This window comes from Caloenas nicobarica, chromosome 26 (assembly GCF_036013445.1).
Source record: "Caloenas nicobarica isolate bCalNic1 chromosome 26, bCalNic1.hap1, whole genome shotgun sequence".
In the NCBI taxonomy this organism is placed as follows: domain Eukaryota; kingdom Metazoa; phylum Chordata; class Aves; order Columbiformes; family Columbidae; genus Caloenas; species Caloenas nicobarica.
In genome coordinates, this window is record NC_088270.1 from 4,225,335 (window position 1) to 4,252,754 (window position 27,420).

Consider the following 27,420-nt stretch of genomic DNA (forward strand, 5'->3'; position numbering starts at 1 on the left):
TGACAATCGACTTAGACGACTGAGAGGGCAGAAGGCTGAGCCAGGGGCTTCATCCTCAGGGTCGTTACAGGCATAGAAGGCTTAGCGAGATGATGACATGGACATTCTGGGCGACGGCTCTGGGCGGCTCGCATCCCATCAGCTCTCCGCTCCCCGTGTCGGGGAGGAGGAGGTGGCCGCAGGGAGGCTCAGTCCTGGCTGGATCGCGTCCCCGGGGCGAGGGCGGCGGGTGTACGCCACAACCGGCAGCGAGCACGATCCGGACACGCGGCCGTCCCGGGCCGCCCCGCGCCGCAGCCCGTCCGACAACGAGGAGTCCCCGGACGGCACGGCGGGCCGGCCCCACAGCGGGGGGGGAGGCGCGGGGGGGCCTCCCGAGACCCTCCGCTCCCTTATCAAAAGTCGAGGAGGAGGCGAGCGAGGAGGGCGGCCCAGAGGCAGAGGCCGGCGGCCGCCCGGGACGCCGCGTTGCCGCCGTCGTGCACCGCTCCGGGCCCTGCAGAGGGGAGAGAAAAAGAGGAAGACAAGGGTCAGTGTCAAGGCTAGAGCTGAGGGGATGTGTTTGAGCAAAGGGACATGACTTTTGCAGCATCCTCCCAGTTCCCAGCCCCTTTCACCTCCCACCCCTCCTGCCAGTCACCCCCTGGGGTGGCACGGTTTGTGAAATGCCCTCTCAGGAGTGGGAGATTTTTCTGTTTTAAGGAGAGCATTGCAGGCGTTGTTGTCGGCACATGGCGGAGGAGTTCTCAAGGAGGAGAGGAGAAGGAAGGATTTTTGGAGGAGGTGAAGCCCTTGTTAGAGGAGCTAGTGCTGACAGGTAGGCAGCAGCCGGCACTACTCTACTCGGAGATGGCCATTCTTGTTGTAGGATCCCGGTTGCCTCCAAGTCAGGGAGGGGCACCATAGGTACCTCACACCTCAATGGTTTTCCGTTCGGGGCAGAGGAGTTAGTTGAGTAAGTATTTTAGTTGCACGGTGTGTGTCGCGGGTCGGTCGTCGGTAGAGGACGAGAAGCGTTGCGAGGGAGAGAGCGTCACGGAGACTCATTGTTCGACTCTGCTGAGAGAGGCAGGAGACAAGCGCGTTCCAAGCGTAGACATAGTGAAGGAAACGTTTACAATGAGGGTGGGAAAATACAGGTAGAGGACGCTCAGAAAGGCAGCGAGCGCTCCATCTCTGGAAACAGTAAAGGCAGGGCAGGACGGGGCAACAAGAGGTAGCAACAAGAAGTAGTTGAAAATGACTCTGCTTACGGCAGGGGTGTCACACTAGATGGGCTAGGAAGGTTCCTTGGAACCCAAAATATTTTATGAAAATATGAATCTATGATAGGCGGGTCCTAATACAGGGCTGCTTTGTGACTTGCAGGCATTCAGGTCGGCCATGGCAGCAGCGGTGAAGCGGCACAGCGGGACATTTTTTACAGGGCAATAGGTGAGGAAAGCGGCCAGGACGTGCATCACGGGAGGCAGCCGGTGCGCAGGCCAGCGTTTTTAGGGTTGGTGAGGAGGCAGGAACGACGGAGCCATGGACCAGCCGCGACATGGCATGGAGAGGCAGAGACATGTCATAGAGCTACAAAGATATGCCATAGAGCAATGGAGATGTCATAGAACAACAGACACGTGCCATGGAGCAACACAGACACATCACGGGCAGAGGCTGGGTGCACATGCCGGCCGCGGGTCACAGTGCACGGGTGTGGGCGTCACTATGGCCCAACTATGCATCGAGAGGCCAGCAGCGGAGAGAGAGCCACCGGGACCAGAGCAGACGGGAGACCTCGGCGCTCGGGAGCGGCAGGAACGGCCCACGGCACTCCAGGCTCTCGCACGAGGGAGACGGTGTCGCGGGAACGCGAGGAGCCCGAGGTACGAGGGGCGGTTTCGGAGTTGCGGCGCAGGGGGGTCGTCGTCGTTTGGTCCGGACGAGGGGGAGGACACAGATGCACAGCTCTCGGGGTATGCGTGCGGAGCGGAGGTTTGTCGCGTTTTGTCGGACGAAGGCTGTTTATTTGCAAAGGTTAGGGTAGTTGGGAGAACAAGGGCGCCCGTCGGAATAGGACGCGGAGGCCACCCGAGAGAGGTATCAGAGGAGAGAGCGGGCGCAAGTCAGCTCCCACAGCCTCTGTCACAGAATCACAGAATGTCAGGGACTGGAAGGGACCTCGAAAGATCACCCAGCCTGATCCCCCTGCCAGAGCAGGAACACCCGGATGAGGTTACACGGGAAGGTGTCCAGGCGGGTTTTGAATGTCTGCAGAGAAGGAGACTCCACAACCTCAAGAATTTTCATCTCATCTTTAAGTGGAACCTCCTGTGTTCCAGTTTGCACCCATTGCCCCTTGTCCTGTCACTGGCTGTCACCCAGAAGAGCCTGGCTCCATCCTCCTGACACTCCCCCTTTCCATATTGATCCCCACGAATGAGGTCAGCCCTCAGTCTCCTCTTCTCCAGCTCAGAGCCCCAGCTCCTCAGCCTTTCCTCACACGGGAGATGCTCCACTCCCTTCAGCATCTTGGTGGCTGCGCTGGACTCTCTCCAGCAGTTCCCTGTCCTGCTGGACCTGAGGGACCCAGAACTGGACTCAATATTCCAGATGCGGCCTCACCAGGGCAGAGTAGAGGGGGAGGAGAACCTCTCTCGACCTGCTAACCACCGCCCTTCTAATAAACGCATGCATCCCAATTCGTTCTGCCTTATGACCATCTCGCTCCCTTACAAAAGATGCCACGTCCCCCCTGGATCTCCACGCCCGATTGTCACCCCCCTAGTGCCCCTCACTGGCTACAAATGCTCCACTGTCCCCACGAGCAGCCTCCCCATCCTCAACACTGTGAGGGAGATGCCTCCCACGCCTGGCTCTCCGAGGTGCCGCGCCAACGAACCGCAACGGGCACCCGGCGCTGCCCGGTGAACACCAAGGCACGACGCCACCCTCCGTGCCGAGTTATGACAACTCGCCTCCGCCGCTCTCCCGAACGGCGCCCCTGCTGCGCGCCCTGTCTCCCGGTGCCGATGTTCATATCCTCGCTGACTTAAGAGTGCCTAGAATCTTACGATAATCACACACTTGGACTTGACGGGGCCCTTCAAAAGTCATCTGTACTGATCTCCCGGCAATACAATGACTCATATTCACGTCTCACGACCTCATGCAACCAGACCTCTCATGTCTCTACAAGTGTCATGTCTACTACCTCACTAGGGACCTTAGTCTGCTATTAAAAGATACCCTTCATCAATACTTCCTTGCTCACGCATGTCAAATACCAATTAGAATAATGGCCAAAATATTGTGGCAAAACCAGTTCCTCCAGCCACCAGAGATGATACATTCAGTATAGGGTGGATTGCAATTTACATATCGATGACAAACTAATGAGCCACAGACCAGGCCAGCTGGCCGATACGGGTGATGGCAGATGTGCCAGAAGGCGTGCGGCTCCACCTTCTGATACATCCGGCACGGCACAAAGGGAAAAGCTGAGACCCTTCAACATGGCCCGACACTTGTCGATCTTTTGCAATCACCGCTTGCCCCAGACTTTTCTTTCTTTCACAATAACACCTCCACAAAAGACCAAAAGTCACACGAGTGGGCGACCCGGAGGGCTATAAGGGCCCACCTTGTGCGAGCATTGGCGGCGCCCGCCCGCCGTCCTGAGGACCGCTCTGCCTGCCGGTCTCGCTGCGTGAACCGAACGAGACACCCGAGGACGCCGCGTGTCGCTGGATCCGAGACTGCGGAGCCATAAGGATGCTGAAATTTTTCTCTCTTTGCTTTCTTTCCCATACTTCTATCTTTTCGCTTTCGTTTTTAGATGTAGCATAGTAACATAAGATTTACAGCCTCGCATATGCTGCAAACTTCTAATGTTTATCCAAGTGACCCTACGATAACATAAATCCTTCTGCCACCTAATCAAATACCTTTTGGGCCAACCTGCAGAATAAAACCCTTCTGCTTGGGGACCTTCAGTACTGTGTGCACTGTTTTCCGACCAAAGGGGACCTGTGAACCTGGGTCGCTTCTCCCCCCACAACAAAACAACACATACCTAAGGGTTACCCACTGTCACGTCTCACCCTCATCTCCTCTTGTCGGGCTGACCGGCGTTACCGCCCCACCATAGTAGAGCACGCCCCCGCTAACGATGTATGCAAAGACCCTATACCTTCCTACCTTCACACCTTGAGTCACAGGAGACCTTCGAGGGTCTTCGGGTCAGACCCCCACTGAGCAAAGAGCGAGGACATTGGGCGCGCGTTCTGCCCGCTCGGAGCCCCGTCTCGCCTGACCTTCGATGATTCCGAGAAGTGGGCATCTCTCACCTCTCTGAACAACATTGGCCACTGTAACAACGCCCACATTGTCACAAATGTCTTCCTCTGATCTAGCCTTAACCTCCCCTCCTTTAGGTCCTAACACTGTGCCCTTTTCCTGCTGGAACAGGCCCCACAAAGAAAAACAGTACCTATCTTTCCTACAGGCCCCTTTACAGTACTGAAAGAGTCCAAAAAGTTCTCCCTGGATCCTTCTCTTAGCCCAGCTCTACAACCCCTACTCGCTTGGCCTGTCCTACCACGAGAGGACTTCCACCCCTCCCATCATCTCTGTGGCCGTCCTCTGGAGCCCTTCTGATGGGTCCCTGTCTTTTCTACGCCGAGAACCCCAGAACTAACGCGCTGCTCCGGGTGCTGCCCGGTCGCAGTGGACGACGGTGGCGGCGTTGCCGCCCTCGACCTCCGGCCGCGCTGCCGATGAAGCCGCCTGCACGACTACTGCCCTTCTGCACTGCCGCTGTCTTGTGACAGCGTTACCGTACACTCCTCCCCAAAGGCGCTTCTTCCCAGGGGTACACGGGTCTGGATACCAGTGGTTGCGTCAGGCCTGGCTTCCCTATCGCCATCGCACGCCAAGATTTAACATTGCCACAATAGCCACAAAGCGGGAGACAGCGTCCTGCTGCAGGGCTACACTTTGCACGTGCTGTACATCCTCCCGAATGCTAAGCTTATGATGGCACAGACCCTCTGATTGTGCTAACGAGCTCTCCTGCAGTCCGACTCCGTTCCCTCCTCTGTCTCTGGCCGGTCTCCCACCTGAGGACGGCTGGCTCCTGCCGGCCGTTCTCGGTCCGAGAAGTCCCGGTTTGCCTTGCCTAATGCCATGGGATGCACGGTAGAAACGTGCCACCGCGGCACATAATCATCCGCAAAAAAACGCTGCGTGATACACTGGCCCTTCCACATCTTCCCACCCGCACCAACTCACCGCCGTGGATGCCTGACGCTCAACTCCTCTGCGCTGACCTTCAACAACTACATGGCATGTCCTGCCGCTGCCAAAACGCCACAACAACTGCTGCTAATCCTGCCGATACAACACCAAGAAACACAACCCACACCACATGGACAAAACGCGTGCTCACCTGGAGTGGGCCCCCTCTTCGGCCCTGGACTCCAGCGGCGCCGCGGCTCACCGGGAGCCTCGTCTGGGAAGCGCCGACCATTGCCTGACACCGCTGCGGAAGCCCCGACACCCGTGGCCCGCCACGCACCCGGCCCGCCGCCTGTTTGTGAGTGCCCGCTCAGGGCGATGTGGATATCTTCATCTGATGTGTCCTCTCCGCAGGATGTCGCAGCTTGGAGCTCCTGACATTCCACAGCTTCACAGGCTGGTAACGTGACATGCGAGCGGTTCTGCTCAGTCTCTCCGTCCCTAACTGCCCGTGCGCCTGGCGGCAGCCTCCTCTTCTTCCTCCTCCTCCTCCTCCTCTTCCTCCTCCTCCTCCTCCTCCTCCTCCTCCTCTTCTTTGCCTCCAACATCTTCACCCTGATCACCCCCGTTGTACTTTGCTGCAAAAAAACCAGTGCACCTACCGTACAGGATGATGCTGGCGTTGGTGTTGCCCAGCTTGTTCGTGGCCACACACGTGTAGTTGCCGTAGTCCTTCTCCGAGACGTTGAAGAAGGTCAGCGTTGACAGGCGGCCCTTGCTCTCGATCCGCACGCCCTCCAGCCCGTTCGCTAACCTGCGGACGAATGCAGAGGACGATGCTCCATGTGCCACGCTGTCGCACTGTGACGTTGTGTGTTACCTCTCCAAACGACCCCCACCGTGGCATTGGCCGCTGTGTGGCCTCGTGTTCCCCATCTGACTCCCCACGTCCCGCCAAAGCCAAGCCCTTCATGCTACTCCGCTACGAAACAGCAACCTGCGCTCTCCATCCCAAAACCTGTCCTGCGGCCGGAGCGACGTGGCTGTCCGAACCACCCACCCCTAAAGCCGCTGACGCCGTCCCCTGGAGAGATGACCCTGGGGACGCTTTGGCCCTGAACCCAGCTCTCGCCCCCAACCAAAACGACTGGATCCCAACCTGCCTGAGTGTTACGTGCCTGGCCAACCCCCTGCGCCTCCCCACCTTGTCTTCCTCTGACCTCGAGGGTCCTGCGGTCGCCCTACATCCTCTGGGCCGCCCTCTGACCCCCGCCACCGCGGCCCCTCACCTGGTGTCCTCCTTGAACCACTGGAACTCCGCCACCGGCACGGCCGAGGCCTCGCACTGCAGGATGCCCTTCTGGCCCACTGAGGCGCCCGTGTTCTTGGCGTTGGAGATGTACGGTGGGTCTGTGGGGACGCCGCGCCCCGTCAGGCTGGGCTCCGTGCCCGCCCGCCCCGCCGTGACTCCCCCTCCCCGCTCCCCGGCACTCACAGTTGACGGTCACTTTGACTTTCCGCACGTCCGGGACGGCCACATCATTGACGGCGCTGCACTCGTACTCCCCGGACTGCTCCCGCGTGATGCCTGTGATCTCCAGGTACTCGTCCTCGCTCACGAAACCCTGTCCTACAAAACATCCCAAAACCACGGCGCTGCCGCCCTACCCTCTGGGAAATTTGCACCGACGCCTAAGAAGCATCCTCGCTCTCCCACCGTGGACAAACCAAAGGAACAGAAACTCCACCCTCCATCTCAGACACGAGCTGCCTCCATGACACGCCGACCCCCTCATTAGGGACTGCTGTACGTCCCACGAGCACCAGGCAAGACCCTTCCTTGGACACGGACGACCCCGCTGGGCTCCCACCTTTCCCAGACAGGTGCCGCCACGTGACGGTGGGCTCTGGTCTCCCGAATGCCAGGCACATGAGGGTGACGCTGCTGCCCTCGTTCACCGTGACGTCTGAGGAGATGTTGACAATCTGGGGGGGAACTGTAAGACACAAAGGAGACAAAAAGCCAAGGTCAGCATGCGGGCTCGCCTGCCCGCCTCGCCACGCCGCCGGGAAGCCCCTGGCTTGAAACCCGCCCCGTCGCCACGTGATGCCATCCTCCCCCTCGCCCTGTCCGTTCGCCGACCCCCCGATTCCTGACCGGCCACTTGTGGAGCTAAAGGATCGTCTCAATACCCTGATCGCCAACTCTCCTTACAGTCCACGACAAGGCTCATGTTTCAGCATCTCTATTAAAGCTGCTTAAATTCATGAGTGTCTGCTTCCTGCAATACCGGCAACAGTAATTTACCTTACTCCATCCCCAAATACCCCATCTCATAAATAACCTAGCCATCCTGACAACCATCAATATCCCCTGCCCTGCCTACAACCTCAGATGCTGCTGCCCTTTGTTATCTGATCCAAAATGACCTTAAGAGCTGGCGTGGACCTGGAGAGCGTGGGGACCCCGCCGGATGCCTCTGTGCCCTGCCGCGATGGTAATCGTTGCCTATCAGGTTACCGGGACTTGCAGAGGAACGTCTGACAACTTTGATTACATTTCTATAGATCCCACCACACAGGCTGACCGGGACGGTAGCTCAAGGGCACTTGGATTCTTCACAGGTAAAGTATCCTGACGGCGTTGGGCGGAAAATCCCCTCGGATGGGTGGTGGGGATCGAACCTTGCCCCGTCCACGTGAGAAGGACATGGAACTACCTGTCTACCTTGGGGGCTTCTCTGAGACGTGTCGGGGCCGAGAAATTTTACAGATTTCCTCATTGCAAAATCAATACCCATCAGCTGTTTGAAATTAAAGGAGAGATTAGGTCCCGGTTTTATACACGCTTTATTGTATTCCGAGAGCTTTCTACTCGGCCAGATAAATCTTCTTTAAGAGGATTAGGAAACTTTCATTATCTTTATCTAACCTGAACTAACACTTCCTCTGAAAAATTAATCTAGAGACCAGACAAAAGCCGGTAGCCAGCGCGAAACTGCAAGGATCCGAAAGCGGGGCTCGTCCGAGGGGTACGGCCGCCTCTGACCTGGATCCCCCAGTCGGAGCGGCCTGGGGAATGCTGCTTTGAAACCAGATGGCATCGGCTACGCCTACAACTTCTCCTACTAAGCCCCGTGCCAAAATCACAGATTCATAGAATCACTCCAGTTGGAAGAGACCCTCAGGATCATCGAGTCCAACCATAACCTAACACTAAACCATGTCCCTCAGACATACGAGGCATCTTCAGTTGTGTGCCCAAGGACATCGCTAATGACTCCTCAAAACAACAAAATGAGCGACGTGGGTGCCTGGTGGCAGGGATGGGTCACGTTCATGGCGGAAATAGCCAAGCAAAGACAAGGTGCGGGATGCCCGCTCCGATTCCAGTTCCCTAGTGTCCTCTGCCCCACACGAGGACCATACAAAGTGGCAAAGCTGAGACGACGCGAGGACGTCTCCTCTCTGGCACAGCAGACGTTTGTCTGCGCCCCAAGGCCACTATTGTTCATCTCATCCCTACCTCTACATCGCCATGAGGTCATCCAAACTCTTCCCGAATCCAGACACCTATCCGTATCGGTCACCTTGGCGAGAGTATGACAAGACCTACCTTGCACGATGAGATGGACCCGCGAGGTCTTGGGGTGATTGTCTGTCTGCACGGAGCACGTGTAGGGGCCCTCATCGTAGATGTCCACGTTGTGGATCTTGATGCTGTACTGGGTCTTGGTGTTGGAGAGGATGACCACGCGGTTGTCTATCGACCACTTGTCGTTGCCGGCATACAGGATGGTACTGCGGTTCAACCAGGCCACACGAGTCACCCTGTCGTCCACGGTACACCTGCCAGGGAAGAGACGGACGGTCGGATGTGCGGGCCTGCCGCCACACCAGATTTTGTACAAACAGAAAGTTCCACGAGATCCACAGCAAATAAAACCGTTGCATTTGCCCTCCCTGAGCCTCACGGACTTTCCACATCGCCCCGCGCTCGCCCGCCTCTGCCGTCCCCCCATCGCCCTCGCTGCACACGGTGAATTTCAAATGAAGCTGTCAAATTTGCTGACAGTTCGGCTCGATGATGTGGCCCTCGAGCTGTCCCCGGGGTGACGGATGCGCCCACCACCGAGACCCGGGGGCCGCGGCGCCAGCGCGAGGAGAAGGGAAGAGGAAAAACGGCCGGAGATGGCGAAGCCGGCACGCGGGGAAGAGAAGGCGACGTTCAGATAAGCCCCTGTAAATCCTACGAGTGCCTAGGAAACACGATGCAGCCGTTCCCATTATTTATTTCCTGCCTGGCTCGCGCCCTCCCGCTCTGAGACGCTCCGGTCCACGGCGCTGACTTACGCTCGGCAAAGAATAGACAGTGGGGAGGGAATTAAAATGTTCTCGGAGAACACGGCTTCTCCATTCAATATGATAGATTTTTCTCAACCTGTTTACTTCTGGCCTTCTCTGCCGCCACCGCCGTGCCCGCGGACGAACCGCCAAGCGGTTGGCTAAATTAAGAGCCCCGGGTCTCTCGGGAGCTTTGCCTTTCTCGCCCGAGGACCGCAGGAGAAGATCTGTCTCTCGGCGTTACAGCAAAACAAAAAGACCGAGCCAGGTGTGAGCTTGTGCCGGCAGCCACTGCTCTCTGCCGCTTTGTGAGCCAAAAGTCTTAGAAAAAAGACAGCTACAGTCAATCAAAACACTTGTGTGAGTCCCTCTTTGCACGCCTGTAAATTCAGAGAGGGCCTGCAGGTCTGTCCCTGTCCTTATTCCCTGCACTGTATCTCTCCTGCAGAGGATTTGGGAGTGTTATATTTCTCCCTTGCTGGCACTGCACAGCCTCACCTCACTCGAGATTATTAATCGGGCGGAGGGACGGGGCGATGCTCGGCGCGTTTGAGGCTCCCTCCGGGCGCGCGGTTCAGGGAACGAGCCGTACATCCTCCCGCTAACGAGTGATTTTCCCCTTGCAGGCGCCGTATGCCTCCACCGGGTGCGAAGACGGATGGTCCCCACGCCCGCCGCGGCGACACCGGCGTGCCGGGAGCCCGACGTGCCCCAGTACCCTGGCGGTGCCGGCTGGGCTCCGTCGGACCACGGCAGCCTCGTGCCAAACAACAGCGGCATCCTCGTCAGGAAGCCGAGCCCTCCCTTCGCTCGAATTAACTGGGGGAGAGCTGAGCATGGCCGAGTAGAGTCGGGCCCTGGGGGATTCCGGTCTAGTGGACTATTACTGCTGTCTCACTTCATTATAATGAATAATAAAGAGATACTTACATGCAGCTTCTGTAAATTATTCATTGCGCGCGCTGAGAAATCAGGGCAGCAATATGTAAAACAGACAACTTGCATGTCTGCGCTCGTATAAATATCTAGACTACGGCCCTGCGAGGTACTCTCGGGTCCCCTCATTAGGGCTGAAGACCGAGGATGAGGGTTGGAAGTGACAGGGATGAGGAGCTCGTGCCGCCGCCGCCCAGATTCGGCTGCTGCGTCTTGGCGGCGCATCCCGGGGAGATTTGGGGTTGGTCTGGGACCCCTGAGAGCCAGAGCAGCTCTTTCTGGGTTTACAGCTCTGATTTTTGGCTCGAAGCTGCGGCTGCACCTATGTACGTGCATGCCCGTTAACATCAGGGACATTTACACACGACAAAGTGTGAGAAGCGCGTTGCACCCCCTTGCCCCTACTGCCTGGTGACTGGTTCTACCCTCAAAACCGGTCAGAGCAAATGGGCAAAAGCAACGCCAAGACTCATCTACTGAGACCTCTTTGCTACCTATTTCCAGTGGACCAGGATTATGATAATGTCTCCAGTAAGCAAACAGGTAAGGACACTTCTGCAAAATGTTTAGATAAAGCCGACAAGCTCTGACAAAGCTGGATAACAAAGTGGGCCGGGAGGTTGTCCCTTGAAGGGATCTAATTAAGAACAAAGACAAACCCCCATTAACGGTCTCCTGAAGGCGCCGTATCCATCTCCAGAATAAACCCTGCCTTGCGAGTCCGGAAGGGACGAAAGCAAATAAAGTGCCTGTCAGACGGGAGGGAAATCGACTCCTCCCAGCTCCACGGTTCACGGGGGAAAAAACCCGTGGGGAAGGCGGGAGGAATCAGCCCGAACCTGCGCTGTCTAGTCCCTGTGATGCTCACAATGAAACACGAGGTCTCCGAAAGCCACCACCTCCAGAGACCCCTATCGATCCCCTGGCTCTGCCGGAGCCCAGGGCGATGAACCCGAACGTGGCGATGAGAAAAGATGCAGGAGAGAGGGAGCCGGTGGCGCCGTGACGCTTCCCCGCTAATTGCCCCAATCCCTCATCCTTAAATGCTAATTTTCAGGTTTCCATGGGATTTTTTCCACTTAGTGCCAACAATACAGATAACTCCGCCGATGCGCCGATGCGCATCTCCCTCCTCTTGGACCTATTAGTGGAGACCCCCGCGTCGCTGCCACGGCGGGGTCCTGCATGCGCCCCATCAATGACACTGTCAGTGTCATTGTCACTGTCTCCTACTATGGGATGTCACATTGTCCCCCACCTCTCCCGGTCCATGGCATGGACCTTTCCTGAGCTGCTGACCTGTCCGAGCCTGGGGCCACACGCCGGGTGTGATGCTGAGGCTGCCCTCGACTTCTGCCCCATGGTGAGGGGAAAACATGCAAAGGGCCAGCAACCACTTTTTTATGACTCTATTTTGGAGGGATAAACGGCACGGAAAGACCTGTAATGAAGCGAGACTTGCAAACCCTTCTCTGTGTGTGCGAAGTATGGGATGCTTGGGACCCCGAAGTGGTGACGCGCATCCCGAGCGGTCCGGGCAACCGCTGGTCCCTGGCTGACCGTCTCGGGGGAAATGCTCCTCTTCGGATCGACCATACACCATCCCACTTCCTTATTCAACCAAACACACTCTAACACACTTCTACAGCCCTTCAACCACAAACCGCTTTCCTCGCCTGTAGGCAACACGTCTCGTCGCGATGACAAATGGAGATGCCGACAGCAGTCGCAAACTGGCTGCTGACCTGCTTTTCGGCGGCCAAAATGATTCGCCTGGGTGAGGCGAGTCCCTCGATGGGGACGGGGTGCCGCTTCGCCCTGGGAAATTTCCAACCCTAAGTAGCTGTCTCGAGGACGTAACACACACCCGGCACCCTTCTATTTCAAAAACAATTGTTAATGACAACCGCCCAGGACTTCTAATGGAATTCTCTGCTTTTGGTACCCACCCTGGCTACGGAACGAACGGCCTCCGAACGCCTTTCGTTTCGGGCAGCTGGAGCAAAGGCAGAGGAGATTTATTTGTAATCATTGGCAATAAACACCCTTCCTCACAAGTCAACACAAAAGAACAGAACCTGGCTGGGCTCCCGCTTCGTTAAAGATGCAAATTACAAGCAGGCTGTGACGACGCGGCTCCTCTAATCCTCTCCCGACAATGTAAACCACCACGTAGCCGCGGGTACGATGGCATCTGCGGGTACGATGGCATCAACGGGTATGGGGATGCGGGATGCATGGCCTCGCGGGGTACCCACCCCGTCCCGGAGTCTCGAGGACAGAGGGGACCTGGGATGTGGCGTTTGGCATCTTAAGCTCCTCAGAGGGCTACGGCATCTTCCTGCCCTCCCCAGAGCCTCAGGGCTTCTCGAGGTGGGTTTCTACCCACCCCGTTCCCTTTTGGAGCGAGTTTGCCCGCCCGCTACCTAGCACCAGAATAGCAACTGGTCCCTGTGAAAAATCAAACCCCGAAGTGATCCATTCGAGGCTGCTAAATATAAAATCTCCATCTGCATGGATAATAAGCCTGCGAGGGCAGGGGCTGTCGAGTTGCTCCATTACAGATAGTTTAATGGTGTTTTGGTCCGTGACTGCGGCTCCCAGACACGAGACTAATGACGAGATGATGAGGGAGGCGGGAGCTGTCTGCGCGAGGCGTCGCCAGGCGAGACTTCGCGCTCGCCCTGCAGCCCCCGAGGCGTCCGAATCGCCCCCGAATGCTTTCGCCTGGCATTTGCAGGGCTTTGGGTGGCCTCTGCGACACCCCACGGGATGCAAAGCTCAAGATGGGGAGATAGAAACAGGTCCTGGTTTGCACAGGGAAGGGACGAGCGGCCAGGCTGCCGCTCGGTCACCGCAGCTTCTCCCCAGAGCCGTTCTTGGGATTTTCTGAATTAATGCCCCATGTCAAGCACATCCAGAAACCACGGTCGGCTCTGATAAAGCGAGCTAGGCTTTCCCTCGCCTTCCTCAAGCCCTTCTATCACTCCTCATCGCTTTTCCATTCAGCTTTCGGGGACAGACACCGCCCTGACAGCATCATCGGCCGGGAAAGGGTGCAGAGACGATGCTCTGCTCCGCTTGCTTTTCCCACCAGGACTCCCTTGTTTCTGACACGAGAACTCATCCGTCTCCTGATGGTCGGCGTCCGCTCGGAAACCCTCAGCGGCAGCGCAAAAGGTCGGAAGGCGTTGGCCTTTGCGCCTATGGCTCTTATTAGCTTAAGAGAAATCATCAGAAGGAAATACGAGGCGGCAGTAAAAAGAATAGAGCGAGAAGCCCGTGAATAGAGCAAATCAATGGGGATGTTTATGGCGCAGGTGGCGCTGAAATGCTCACGTCAGAGCTGGTCGATGCTGCCGGCCGCACCTGCTCTGCCGCAGAGGGATGGAGATGAAGGCAGCGGGTGGGGGCAGCCGGACCGGCAAAACCACAAACGGGGGAAGAAGTGCTGCGAGGCATCTTTTCTTGCCCCGAATGGTGCCTAAGGGATTGCGCTCTTTCCCCAAAATCAGGTCCCTGACACGGCCGGGCACCTATTTCCACCTTTCTCATGGCCATCCTGCAGTTAGGGGAAGGCTGGGACATCTGTCCAGTTCCTCTCCAAAGAAACCACCAACATCCACCAGTTACCATCACGGCATTGCCACCCGTCCTAGGTCACGCCAACAGAGCCATCTTGTCCCCTCTACCCTGGACCACGGCTCTGCTCGATGTCCCTTCAGGGAAGAAGACCCAACGACAGACGCCACCTCCACCGTCCGAGGGACGTGATTCTGCATAAACCCCCGCTCACGGCACGCCTGCACGGCCCCCGCCTCAATCAGCGCCCGCGTACGAACTCAATCAGCTCCCATCTCTAACAATGCGGCACCTGCGCCGCGGCTGATTTCTAGTGTGCTTCAATCAACGGGAGCAGACGAAACGCGGGGTTTACGGCTGGCGGCGAGAACGGACCCCGAGCGCACGGGGCACTTTGGATGGAAATCCGGCCAGGTCTCCATCGCGCACGGTCCTCACGCTCTGGGTCGGTCTGTCCGGCCGCGCTGCCCTCCCCGATAAGAGCTGGGGGGAGGCAAAGCTCTTCGCCCGACCTCCCGTTAAATCCCACCAAAAATATATTTGTCATGAGACGCCCGCTCCTCTCCCTGCAGCTCTCCAGGGTAATGGAGAGGTTTCAGTCTTGGGAGGATAAGTCTCTTGGCTGCGTGCCCGGGAGGATTATTTTACATCAGGTTGAGTTCTGTAGTAATTATCTTCAAAACAGCTGGACTGCTGGATAAACTCGCTGTATCTTAATGCACAATACAAGAGCAAATACGGGGAATTAAACTGCAATTTCTGACGGGCCTGACAGATAGGCGGAAAAAAACGCTCACCGGCGTTTCGGGAGCTGGGGCTCGAGGCTCCTCGCGCGTTGGGGTGGCGAGGCATTTTCTCACTTGACAGCAATTCAAACTTCCCCTGAGACCCAGCCGAGTGGGAAAGAGATTCCAGATAAAGATATTTCACCCCCAAGCTCACGGTGGACAAAAAACCCCACTAACCACCATTTTCCTGACCCTCACGGCTGCAAAATGAAGCGGTGTTGGATCCTGGCTGGAAAGCTGAGCGATTTGCGCGGCCTCGAGCCTTCGAGAAAAGCTCAACCTTCTCCGATCTTTCAAAGGAAGGGCTGACAGACAGACAAACCTACTCCCCAACAACTGGCCTGGAGAGGCACCCTCTCCCCAGTCACCAGGGGGAAATAAAAGCCAAACATCTGGCTTCCTTCGAGATGGTGTGGCCACAATTGATAGCATGAGAAATCCCCCTAGGTAGGACTAACAACCTCTAAAACAAGAGAAATTGAGCCAATGGAGAGCGGTGAACGCCACGAAGCTCTCCTTGCCGAATCTGCGAACGACCTAGGTCGGTCATCAGCCCCAGAATCCAACGGCCAATTTGCAGAAATTTCAACAACAACTAGGCAAAATCAAATAACCCACCGGAGGAAATCTGCTTTCCACCCGCCGTTTTGCCCTTGCGTAAGAGCTGGATGCTCCGTGTGACGGACGCCGAGGAGCCGAGTGGTGGCCCCGCCACGTGAAGAAGACGTCACGGGCGCGAGGTGACCGCGACCCTCTCCCTCTGCCGTCTGATCCCCGCGACCCCTCGGGCCCGACGACTCGTTTGCAATTAGGGCGTTTATTTGTTTGAGTTGTACGTGAATATCCCAAATTACATTATCAGATCGTCGCCCCGCTTCTGATTTATTCCTTCTTTGTTCTTCAACTCTTCGTACATCTAAGCAATTAACCTCTCAAAGAGCCGGGGAACACATAATTATCCTCATTTGTCTAAACGTCACCAAGATGGCTGCCTTTCAATTAACCTTCTGGGAACGGAGGGAAGTTGGAGTGATACAGTGATCATTTCCAACTTCAGCCTAGGCTCCTTTTTTTATTTTTTTTCCACCCTTAAAGTAATTTAATTGAAATATTCAGATGATAAAATATCGCCAGACAACTGTGACTGCAGGTAACGGGATCAAGAGGGGGCTCGCTATCGAAAAAAGAAGTCAAATGAGGTACAGTAATATTATATCAATACGTGGCACTTCCATCTAAAAATAACCGAGCACTCTGTGCTTATTAATGAAAGGAGGTTTTCGCGCTTCCCGGCCGGGCGGCGGGCAAAGACTTACGTCGCTTCTATATGTCGCTGCTACTGATGGGGAAACTGAGGCAGGGGATGCGTTTCCTCTGCGGCCGGTTCCCCTCCTGCTTTATGCTTTGGTTTATTTTCATAATAACCCCTGTTTCGCCGAGAGAGCATCTGCCGCGGCGATGGAGAGAGGGACCCGTTCCCACCCATCGCATCGATCATAAATATGCATTGGCTTCCAGCCGAAAGCGCCGGGTCGAACTTTGCACCCGCGTCGAGCAAGACGCCGGTGTCGTCTAGCGCGCGCACCAGTAATATTTATACACGCCCTCGCACGCCAATATTGACAGAAAATAAACACGCTGACTCCCGAGCTCATTGCATCCCCTCCCTGACAAGCGTGGCTTCTCGGTTCCTCACCACGCCAGCTTGCAATCGAGCCTTCCAAAAAGCGATTTTGGGTCCGGCCCCTTGCCAAACCCGGCTTTCTCCCTCCCTGCAAACTGGGCGGAATGGGAGAAGCCGAGCCGGAGCTCCAGCGTGAAGGGAAACTGAGGCACCGAGCCATGGGGATGCGCCGGACTCATTCCCTGCATCCTTCCCTCCCGGCCTCACGTGCCGGTCGCTATTTCAGCCCCAAGGACCAGAGGGTCCCTCCTAGGGACCCCGTAAACCCGCGCCTCTCCTGGAGCATCCATCCGGAGAGATGGAGTGAGGAGAACACGAAGCCACCGAGTTTCTTTTCAGGCTGGCGGCGACGCGATTGAAATGCAAGCCGGAGTCGAGGTACCTATCGATAAATCCTCACTTCTGGCTCTGAGGCTTGACACAAAGCCTATACCTGGCGCGGGGTGCTCAGACCGAGGGGGAGGTGCAGAGAAAGGCTTGGCTTTATGGACGGCCATTTTACTGTTTCCTTTGAGTAATGGGCCTTGCAAATTAGCGCCCCACCGGCCTGAAATACATATTTTTTCCCAAGGACAGGCGGGCTCCCCGTCCGACAGGTGATGCGGGCGGACGGTCCCCGAGGGGAGCCGCCATCTCGGCTCGTATTTTATCCCGGGCGGGATGATGAAGAAGAAAGCGGAGAGCTCTAGGGAAGGATCCACAGGCTGGGGGAGGAAATGGAGCAGAAAACGAGCCTGTGCGGGACCAGCCAGGGGCTGATGAGCAGCATCCAAGGGAACCCATCTGAGCCTCTGCCCCTCGGGAGCCCAGCAGCCCCCCGAGCGGCATCAGGGCACGTCTACGGCACACTGCTCTCCTCGCACGCTCAAAACTACGGCTTTCTGGCTCTCGCCAGAGCTCGTCTGAGCATCTGGCTCAGGAATGATCATTGGGAAAGGACAGAGGTGCCTCCAATGCTGCAGTTTCCCTGGGGAAAAGGAGGGATGCCTCGGATGAGGGGAAAAGTGAGCCTGCAGCTCCCCGGGTGCAAATGCAGCAGGAAAGATCGAACATCCCGGCATTAACTCGGAAAGGAGCAACGGAGAAATATGGAAATATGTGCGGCTGAACACGAGGGGGAGCTCGGGTCGGAGCACGCAGGGGAACGGGGAGCTGAAAGCAGACCCGCTCGCCCTCTCTCCCCCGTCCCTCCCTTTCCGCCTGCGTCTGTCTCCCTCCTCGCCTTGCTTTTCCCCTTCCTTCCCCTCTGCCCTCCCCACAACGCCATGCACATAATCCACCCACCCATCACCTGCGCACACCAGCACGGGCTGTGCTGCGTCTCCATCAAACTGTGCAGAGGGAGAAGATGCTCGAGAACCGGGAGGATGCGTTTGAGCATCCCCCCAGACACACATAACTCTGCACAACATCCTCCTCCCTCAAACTGAAGCCGTGGCACAGAGATACACGTGTGGCTGAGCATGGATTCGCCGCAGAGCTGCACATTTGCTGCCAAATTGTTCTAATAATGAGCGAGACATCTATAATTCTCCTCCTCGGTGTCCCCACAGCCTCCTGCAAGAGGCACGGGGTGACATCTATCGCCCGACGCGCATCCCGCTGCCCTGCTCCTGTTAAAACCATTAACACGTGGAGACGAGCACTGCCTTTCTGAAGCCAAAATGCAAGAGGTTCGACGCACAGGAGCTTACCAAGTCACCAGGGACCTGCTGCCACCTCCCCATCGCTGACCTGTCACCTTAGAGACGTTAACTGGACTGTAAGCCATGGGCCGGCAGGCTCTAGAGCGAGCTCAGAGCTCAGAGCGAGAGTTTGCACCTTCATTACCCGCTCTCAGCGCCATTAGCTCAGGTCCAAAGAGTCCAAATGGGGTTCGGGAGCTGCTGGGATCTCGCCCGGACCCGAGCTCTGCCAAAGCCCCCTGCATAGCATCACGGCGCGTCTCAGGACAAAGAGACCGACTCCTGCTCCCGGTGGATCACAAAGCAGAGCCCTGACCCATCCTGTGCCCTCGGCATGACTTGCCGCATCCTCCGGACGACTTCACAGCGGGGAAGTTGTACTTCAGCAGCTCCCTCTACCGCTCCAGCTCGCCCTGCCAGGCTTCAACCATCTAGGAGGTGATGTGGAGAGACAGCTATGAACTCGCTAGAAGAAGCAGGAGTTTCGGCGCGGTCTTACAGAGCACTCCCGAGGCGCTCGGGAGGCTCGGACGGAACCCTGCGTGCCAGCCGCTGGTTTTTGCTTCACCGCTCGGCCAGACACTTCGGGGCAAAGGGGAAGGAGCAGCCTTTGGGAGGTACCACGTGTGCATCTCCGCCTGCACCAAGAAGCTGGTGTTGGGTACATGAGCATCTCTCCCTGGCCCTGCGAGGTCTGACTGCGGCTCGCTGGAGCGAGCGTGACGGCTTCCACCTTTCTCGGGATGCGATCTTGGCTACCCAGAGGAACCGCACGTCATTTAGAGCTACCCAAAACCTACACGGAGCGGCCGAAGCCTCGACACTTGATCCTGTTGCCACTCTAAGGACCTGAGGATGGGAGGCTGAGAGATGTTCTGGGAAATTCCCGCGGTTTTCTACCCGTAATGCCAAAAAAAGGGGGATGGTGATGCCAACTATTTCTGCCCGGCTGGGGAGCGCAGATATCATTTTCTCCTGGCAAAGCCCCCAGTTCAAGGAGAAACATAAAACCCTCGCAGAAGGGCTTGTCTGGTTTATTATAACATCGGCTTTAATTTATGCGCCTGCCTTTTATGATTGTTCTCTATCACTGTTCCTGGGGCTTATTTATAGAGGGCCATTAGCACCGAGAGCAAGCGCTGATGAGGGAGCGTTTGCAGTGGCTGCCAGGGGACCGGGGATATAAAGCACGAGGAGGAGGAGGAGGCAGCGAGCCCTCGCGCGGGGCTGCGGCGAGTCCTCTCCCCGAAAGCCGAGGAGGATAATTTGATCTCAGAGCGCGATACGGCTTCGTTTCACGTGGCTCGCTTCGGGCAGGCTCCAGCCTCCTTCGCACCCGCTGTGCTGAATTCCCCAGTCCAAATGGGCGAGGGATGCGTGGAAAAAGCCTCTTGATTATGCAAGAGAAGAGCTGCCGGGGAGGAGGAAGGACACCTCGACTGCACGCTGTCCGGGCAGAGCATTGCTGACAACATCCCCGCCTGCATCCCTGCCAGAGCATCCCGGTCCCCTGCCTACCTTGTCCCCTGATACCTAAAAGCAAAACGCATTGAGGGTTGCACGGACACCCCACAAAACGCAGGGAATGGGTGGGTACTGGCAACCTCAGGCCACAAATTTATTCCTATTTACAGCCTCCTGTGCAACCCGGACAGGCGACCCTATTTAAAAGCGCACCCACCTAAATGACAGGTTAATTATTGGCACGGACAGGGTCTGGCCCACCCCCAAACCACACCGATGTGCCTGCAAAAATACTCTAATTAAAAGTGCAGCTAAGCGGGGAGGTGGGTCTGTTGGCACTTAGAGGCGATGTAAAACGAATTTGTACGATCAAAGCCTTCCCGTACAGCTCGCCGGTAATTTGTGACGAGAACAAAAGCTTTACATTCCACCACTGAATTATTCACTATGAATTGTCCTCTCGCCTCCCGCGCTCGTGTCCTTCAAGCCGTTCGAGCGGCGGTGAGGTCCCCTCGGCGCTCGGGGAGGCCTCGGGGAAGCGGCCGTGGGAAAGACGGAGCCGCCGATCCGACGCCGGCGGTTTGATTTACAGAGAGAAGCGGGGAGAGGAGACAGTCGCCCTCAGGAAAAAAACAAACTTCAAGCTCTAACCATCCCATCAAGTGGGTTTCAGGAGTCTTTATACTTTTTTTTTCTCTTTCTTTCTTTTCCCGCAACAAGCTCCCACTGCAGGCAGAACAGATGATGCTAAATTATGCTGGAATATGCTGAGAATGCCCTGCTTGCCCAACCGAAGCCTCATCCATTATTTCTCCTTCGCCACCTCCTTCCCCATCCTTGATCTCTCTGCTCCACCTCACCAACCCGTCCCGACTTGCCAGCACTTGTTGCTCTGCTGCTCTTCCCCCAGAACCCCTTGCACCACAACCCAAATCACACTTTTCCCTAAAAAAACCCCAAAGCCGAGATACCACAGGCAAAGGCAGAGACCCCTCCGGCCAGGACTGACGGCGAGAAAAGCGCTTTAGAGCCCAAATCGCTGCGTGGCTGAGGCACCATCATGTTCCGATACCCAGAGTGACATTTCGCGAGTCCCTCGCGCTCGGCGGTGACGCTGACAATGTCATAATAGGGACACGAGCGCCGCGTTGGCCCGGTACCTGTCACTTGGCCGTGATGGATGGGCGGCCGGCTCGGCACGCCGCCGCCGAGGAGGATCGGCGAGCGGCTCTATTTGCAGCACCGAGCAAAGACTACAGCCCGTTCCTTCCCTGCCTCGGCAAAAAAAAGGCTTGTTGCTGCCTTCCACAGCTGCGAGCTGGCCTGGGAGGTCCCAACCAGGAATTTTAAGGTGTCAGGATGAGGGTAAAGTCCTCTGAGGTTGTTGCGGAGCCCTGTCGTCCATCTGTGCTCCAAGGTGATGGATGCGCACGGGGCTGGGGGCGCCACCGGCTCCCCCGGCCCCCAGCATCGCACCCTCCGCACTTTCACGCCCACAAGTTGCGTTTCGCTTGCTTTTCAAAATCGATACCCTTCTGTCCTCCCCAGGAAGATGCTAAAAATAACCAAAAAAAGCAATAAAAGCCTCACCAGCCACTCTTGCCTCTCCAGAGCCCGAGCTTTACAACACTGTAGCTATTTATCGCTTGCTGTGTTTTGCAAATACCAGATGTGACGCTCATCCTGAACAGCCCAGTTTAAGGCCCCTTGGTTATTCCGTAGACGGAGCTGCTATTTTAGACAAGACAGACGCGAAAGAAAAACAAAACCTACAGCGGAAGGGGGGAAACAACCCTCCGAGTGCTGCAACGGTGACAAAAATCCATAGCGGGGCATTCATCTTTGGATTTTAACCCGAAGAGGGCTGGACGGGAGCTTTGATTCCCACATTTTCCATGGGGATCTCTGCCGGTGACAAACTCCCTTCAAGCCAGACCGGAGGGTCCGGTGGGGCCCGACGGACCCGATATTTCATCCCCGGTGTCCCGCAAGGGCTGAGGAACGTGCGGCCGCGCTCCATAAACCCACCATTAGAGATCCCCTGATAGAGATGGATTCTAATTTGCAAATGATTAAAACACAATTAAACGGCGGTAGGGAGGGACTCGAGGCTCCGTGCCGGAGCTGTGCAAATGAGGAGTTATTGGGACCTTCCGTGTCCTAAGCACCTGTCAATTCTGGGTTGAAACAAGTGCATTAGCCTCGTCCAATATCCATCTAACCTTTCCACTCTCCCTTGCTCTGTTTCCTTGGCAACCATTTAAAAGCGCTGGGAAAAGGCACAGCTGCTTTCAGTAAAAAAAGACAAGGAAAAGGAAAAAAAAAATAAAGCCGATATGTTCTTTTAAGGCACGCAGGTGCTCGTTCCCTCTTTCCCACCCCTTCTCTCGGACTCTCCTTTCGGTGCCCGTGTTTTCCGAGAGCTCCACAGGACCTGTTACATGTAGGGGATGATGAGCGGGGTGGGGATGGCTGAATGCACCATAAGCCGTGGCAAAAACCACTCTGGACTACACAGAGACCAAGGGGAGCAAACCCCGGAGCCAGCTCAAGCATAGGATGCTGCTCAAGGGGGAGATGCTGCCCCAAAATGCTCCGTTCCCATCATGGCACGTCACATCGGAGCCCTGCATGACCCGCGCGGCTCTCCAGAGCGGTACGAGCACAAAACTCGGTATTTTACGGCGCTCCCTGTCACTCTTCGAGCAAAACAGCAGTTAACAAAGGTCACAACTCGAGGCTGTCACTACAGAGGGTTATTTTTCGCCCCCCTTTGCCTTTTCTCCCCGCTACCGCCTGCCTGGACATCATCACCCGACACATCCCCGCCGATCCGAGTGGCATTTGTCCTGACACCTTGGGGAGCTCGGCTCCAAAGGGTAGCAGGAAAACAGCACTGAGAGCAGCCGTCGCCAGAGCCGAAGTGGGGGGGACGGCTCCTCGAGCCTGTCACCGCTCTCCCATCTCCGTGAGCAAACGTCAGAGTGTGGTGGCAAAGCATCTTCTGCCCCAGGACCCCCTGAGCATCCCGCTTTGGAAGAGGAAAGTGGGGGGAAAGAGGGAGAAATGAATTTTCCCCGTATCCCCCGAGCTTCGCGGCGTGTCCCTTCCCGGCATCGCATGTGCCGTGGCCGCTCGGTTCCGTTAATTAATTTGAAGCACGCCGCTGCTACTTCGCACTCGCAAAGGCAAGGGAGAACAAATAACCCATTACACAACACACACTGGGGAAAAAAAACCCCGAAACAAAGGAAAAAAAACACCCTGCTCTAATGTTTCACCAACACTGGGCACCCAAACAGTTGATCTTTGTCAGGAACCTCCATTTCCAAGAACCACTTACAGGCTTTCATCAACACATTATAATATTAATCAAGACTCATAATGCAGAGTGATTTGCATGCCAACAAATATATTTACACTGTAAATTGTTTGTTGAGAAGCCTCAGAGAAATATGCAATTCGCCGCTATTGAACTTGGGTAGCGGGGGAAAAAAAACCCCAAAATTAAAAAGTACCAAGTCCCTGTAGAGTTGGCTCCTTCTGGTTTTGGCAGCGCTGCTCATTAGTGCGCGTTTGCCTTTCCACGTGGGCTTCTGCTCACAGCCATTTAGCTGGATCACAGCAGTCGGACATGGAAGGGCTTATTAAGGTCTCCGTAGCTAAATTCAGGCCGCTGTCTTCTCAACAGAGGAGGGATAGCCTCTGGTAACCTGTCCTGCTCCAGCCAAGGAGCCAAAGCACGATGCCCATCACCCGCGGGGGACTCCATCCGACCCAGGTCCTCCACATCTCCCTGCCAAGGGGGGCGAGCAGTTCGGTCCGACCCCGGGATTTGGGGGTTCGTCCCACACCCACGAGCCCTGACAGCCCCCAGGGCAGGGAGGAGCATCTACTGCCCCTGTTATCACATTTTCATAACGCGACCTGTTATCTCCAACCTCTCCCCTCGCCCGGGGCTCCGGAGCTGCAAAGGATGATTAGCAAAGGTGTTAGAGGAGAATTAAACTGAGTATTCTGTGGTGTCTCTCTAAGCTGCTGAAGAGCCGATTAGCGGGAGGCATTGATCTCCTGGTTCAGAGATCTTCTAAAGAGTGAGGTGGAAAAAAATAATGGGAGGGAGGAAGGGGGGGAAGGCTAATTAACGCTTCCAGGCTAGCGAGCTCTCCGCATGGAGCTGATATTAATAAACGAGATAGAAGGTGTCCTGGTCGGCGGGGTAAGTGGTGTCTGTTCACCCGGTGGGTGTCCTGGTGTGGTAAAAGTCACGGAGCTGGGGGACGGGGACATGACAGACAGCAGGACACCCTGTCACCGCTGTAACCACCAGGTCAGGACCAGACCACGACAACACAGAGTCATTTTGCTTGTAAAAAACCTTTCGGATCATCGAGTCCAAACGTTAACCTGACCATGCCACAGGCTGATGCTCTAAGATCAAAACCCCAAAGAGAAGCGGGGAGCTGAGGATGCATTCCTGCATCTCGGCTAGTTTCTCCTGTCCCCTGGCTAGCGGCTGCTTTGGGATGACACTGATGTCACCTTGGATCACACACCCGCAGAGCGGTGAACGTTACGGGAACAAACCTGCATGGTCCACCAGCTAGTTTGATCTGTTTATGTTTAATACTCCATCTCCCTACACGTACGAAGTGCAAAGCCCTAATCCCTGCTCAGTAATTACCAACATTAGAGGACCAGAGTAGAGTCTTAACCGCCCGCGTGAGCAACTGCATACAGAACCACGTCCCCAGCCCTCTCCGTGCCACAGAATTAAGGACGGGCAGATGCCTTCAAGCTCTCTGTGGGCGATGATTGCCCTACAAAAACGTCGGGGAAGGAGAAAGAGGTTGGTTGGGGGCGAGGGGGCATTTTATTTGATAAAATCATAAAGAGCAGTGCATCCTGCAGAGGAAGAATCTCCGAGACATAAATGTCAGGTTTATGAACAATTGAGCTGCTCTCTGCTTGCCCGAAATTGCTCTTTAAGGTCAGCGCTGTAAGTGTTCCCTCGGGCGAATGGACTGCGGGACGAGTGCCGAGCGGAGAACGGTGGTGATCTCGTCCCCAAAGCGGGACCGAGACATGGCACGGGGGTGAGGAGCCACGGCTTTTTCAGGGGAAAAACATGGGAAGAGAAGCAGCATCGCTGCCTCCAGCCCGCTGCCTGCCCAACCCTGCGCTGGCGCTTTGGGAAAGTCACAACTCTGCAGAAATACAGATTTATCCGGGCAACCACAGCACTCGGGTGGGTTGTGCCAAGATGCTCCAGTTCACCTTGGCCTCAAAGAGCACGGGATGCAGACGTAGCCTTCGCCCCACCGAGGGCTGGGGTTCCTCGTTTCCCTGAGACCGGGGAAATGAGTCTTATTTTGGCGGCTGATAGCCCTATCAGCATCGGGTAAGGGAGGGCTGGGAGCCCATGGGGGAGCCCCAGGCTATCGGGAGAGGGCAACGGGCTGAGCGCACTCCAGGGGCACACAAATCTCGAAGAAAAACCAGCCACATTTGGCTTATCTAGTTTAGCAAATGGGGGAACCCATAGGGCGCTGGAAAGCAGCTCGGGCCATAAATCAGAGCGAGGAGGAGCCGGGGAACTGATCTCGCAAAGGTTACAGCAAACAGCCTTGCTAGGAAGCGCGAAGGATGATCGCTAACGCAAGTTGTTTTATATTCCTCCGGGTTGTTACGATGGGGCCGTGATGGGCCATATGGTCTCGTCTTGACCCTTAAATCATCCTCTGCCCTTCCAACAGCAGCGATCGCTGTTGCTGGCTTCCATTCCTTGTTATTCTTGGCACTGGGAGGCCGGGACTGCGCGGCAGCTCAACCCCGTAATGAGATGCATCAGACGGAGACCATCTGGAAGAAGCGTCCAACTTTAACCTTGAGGGCTACTTGGAAAAGGACCTTCCGCCTGCAAAAGCCGCCTTCCCGCCGATAAACAGCTCTATCTGAAACGCTCCCTGCGACACGGCGGGCTCTGGGGAGCCCGTCAGCATCCCAAAAGCTCGGCGCTGAGCCTCCTGTGCTTGGTGTCTTCAAGATGGGTTGTCCATCTGCTCCGAGCCGCGCCACCGCGTCCTCACGTGGTGGGAAAGCGGCCGAGCGGGGACAGAAAAGCGACCGCGGGCGCTCGGGGGAAGCGGGGCGGCACACGGGCAGGTGGGTCGCGGCTGGAATAAATCAATTATCCGGCATTTCTCATCCGGAAAGGCGGGAGGGAACTCGGAGGAAGATCTGGCGCCGAGCGGGAAGCTGCAGGGAACGGCTCTGAGCTCTCGATTTCCACTCACTTAATAGCCAACCCTTTGCATTTCCATATTCCCCTCTATTTCAGGGCTCTCTGCGCATCTGACAGACATTACTGACACACCTTGCCCGGCCACATCGCAGAAAAAATAAACTTTGCCATTAGCGGAAAACTCATTTTCCAACCTACTTCTGCCTTTGTTACCATTCCATTTAGGAAAGCAACCCATAGGAATGGAAAAACTCTACACACCGCAAGTTTCCGACACGAGAAACTGCTACGGGAGGGTCAAAACATTTCCCATCAATTTGGTCTCTCTTCTAGGGGTGACAAAGCTGCGGGGATTTGCACCGCCAGCCTTAGGACCCCAATTTCACAGAGAAAAGCCCCAAAGCACCTCTAAGCCTGCGCTGAAAGCCTGCAAAAATCTGTTACTTCAACCGTTTGCTTAAGTGCTTTGCTCAATTGTGCCTTTGTTCTCTCCATTTTTTAATTAAGACCGAAAAGGCCGAGGCTGTAAAAAGAGGTGTTGGGAAACTGCAGAGGGGAACTTCATTTGAATGGAAATCGAGAAGCCAAATCCTCGGTAAGACTTTCAAAAGCCCACCTTAAACGATTCTCTTTGCTGTCCGGCGGGTTAAACACCTCATCGCAGCCGGGATATCTGTCCTGAAATGCCTCTGAAGATCTCCCCAAAGCCCATTCCTAATAATATGGGCGCACACGGGTTCCTTTTTCAGCAAAGAGCTTGTGCCAGGGCTGAACACGAGTGGGACGCAGGAAAAAAGCATGCGGAAGAGATGAACTTGGCACCAACGCCTTTGCTGCCTCTCGACAAGCCAGAAATCCTAACCAGCCTCAGTACATCCCCGCAGCCTGACCCCAGACACTGCTTGCAATTATTCGGGAAGGATCAGACACATCGTTTCATATAAAACATCCCCCCGAGACATGCCGGGAAAAAAGATTCATTAAGGAAATAAATAAAAAATACAAAGAGCACTTAGGCACAGAGAGGCGGTGATGGAGACAGCGACCCGGGAGGGCGAGCATCTCCTCCCACCGAGGGGACCGGAGCTCTGCGGTGACAGACGTCCTGGCCACCATGGATCATCCACACACCCCATCTGATTTGAGGATCTGTCCATCCATCTCACCAAAGCAGACGCCAATGGGTGCCCAGGACCAGTATTGCCATCTGCATGAGATCTCCAAGAGAAACCCCATAAGCTCAGAGAAGGTCCTGAGGGTCAACAAGTCCCCAATCCTTCACAAAACATCTACAAACCCTTGACTTCCCCAGCCAGGGTTGGACAGCAAATAAGATGAGGGTCCCATGAAATGATTTTGCTCCCACTCCCGGGGCTCACAGAATTAGAATTTCCCCTTTTGCCCTATTTAAATCTATTAGACGCTGTGCGATGGCCCAAGCTGGCTCCTCGGGGAAGAAAAAGCCTCTCC

General features: G+C 55.9%; 1 protein-coding gene across 2 annotated transcripts in view; it reads right to left on the reverse strand.

The window, feature by feature from the left end:
- Positions 1-395: 395 nt before the first annotated feature.
- The window catches only part of LOC135998767 (opioid-binding protein/cell adhesion molecule homolog), a 243,354-nt gene continuing 216,329 nt past the window's right edge, over positions 396-27,420 (reverse strand). For both annotated transcript variants that reach the window (XM_065651984.1, XM_065651983.1), the window contains 6 exons: positions 8,840-9,072; positions 7,095-7,220; positions 6,719-6,853; positions 6,513-6,633; positions 5,886-6,037; positions 396-496 (listed from right to left, as the gene is read on the reverse strand). In XM_065651984.1, coding sequence (XP_065508056.1) covers positions 396-496; positions 5,886-6,037; positions 6,513-6,633; positions 6,719-6,853; positions 7,095-7,220; positions 8,840-9,072 — 868 coding nt within the window. The remainder of the gene's footprint in view (positions 497-5,885; positions 6,038-6,512; positions 6,634-6,718; positions 6,854-7,094; positions 7,221-8,839; positions 9,073-27,420) is intronic.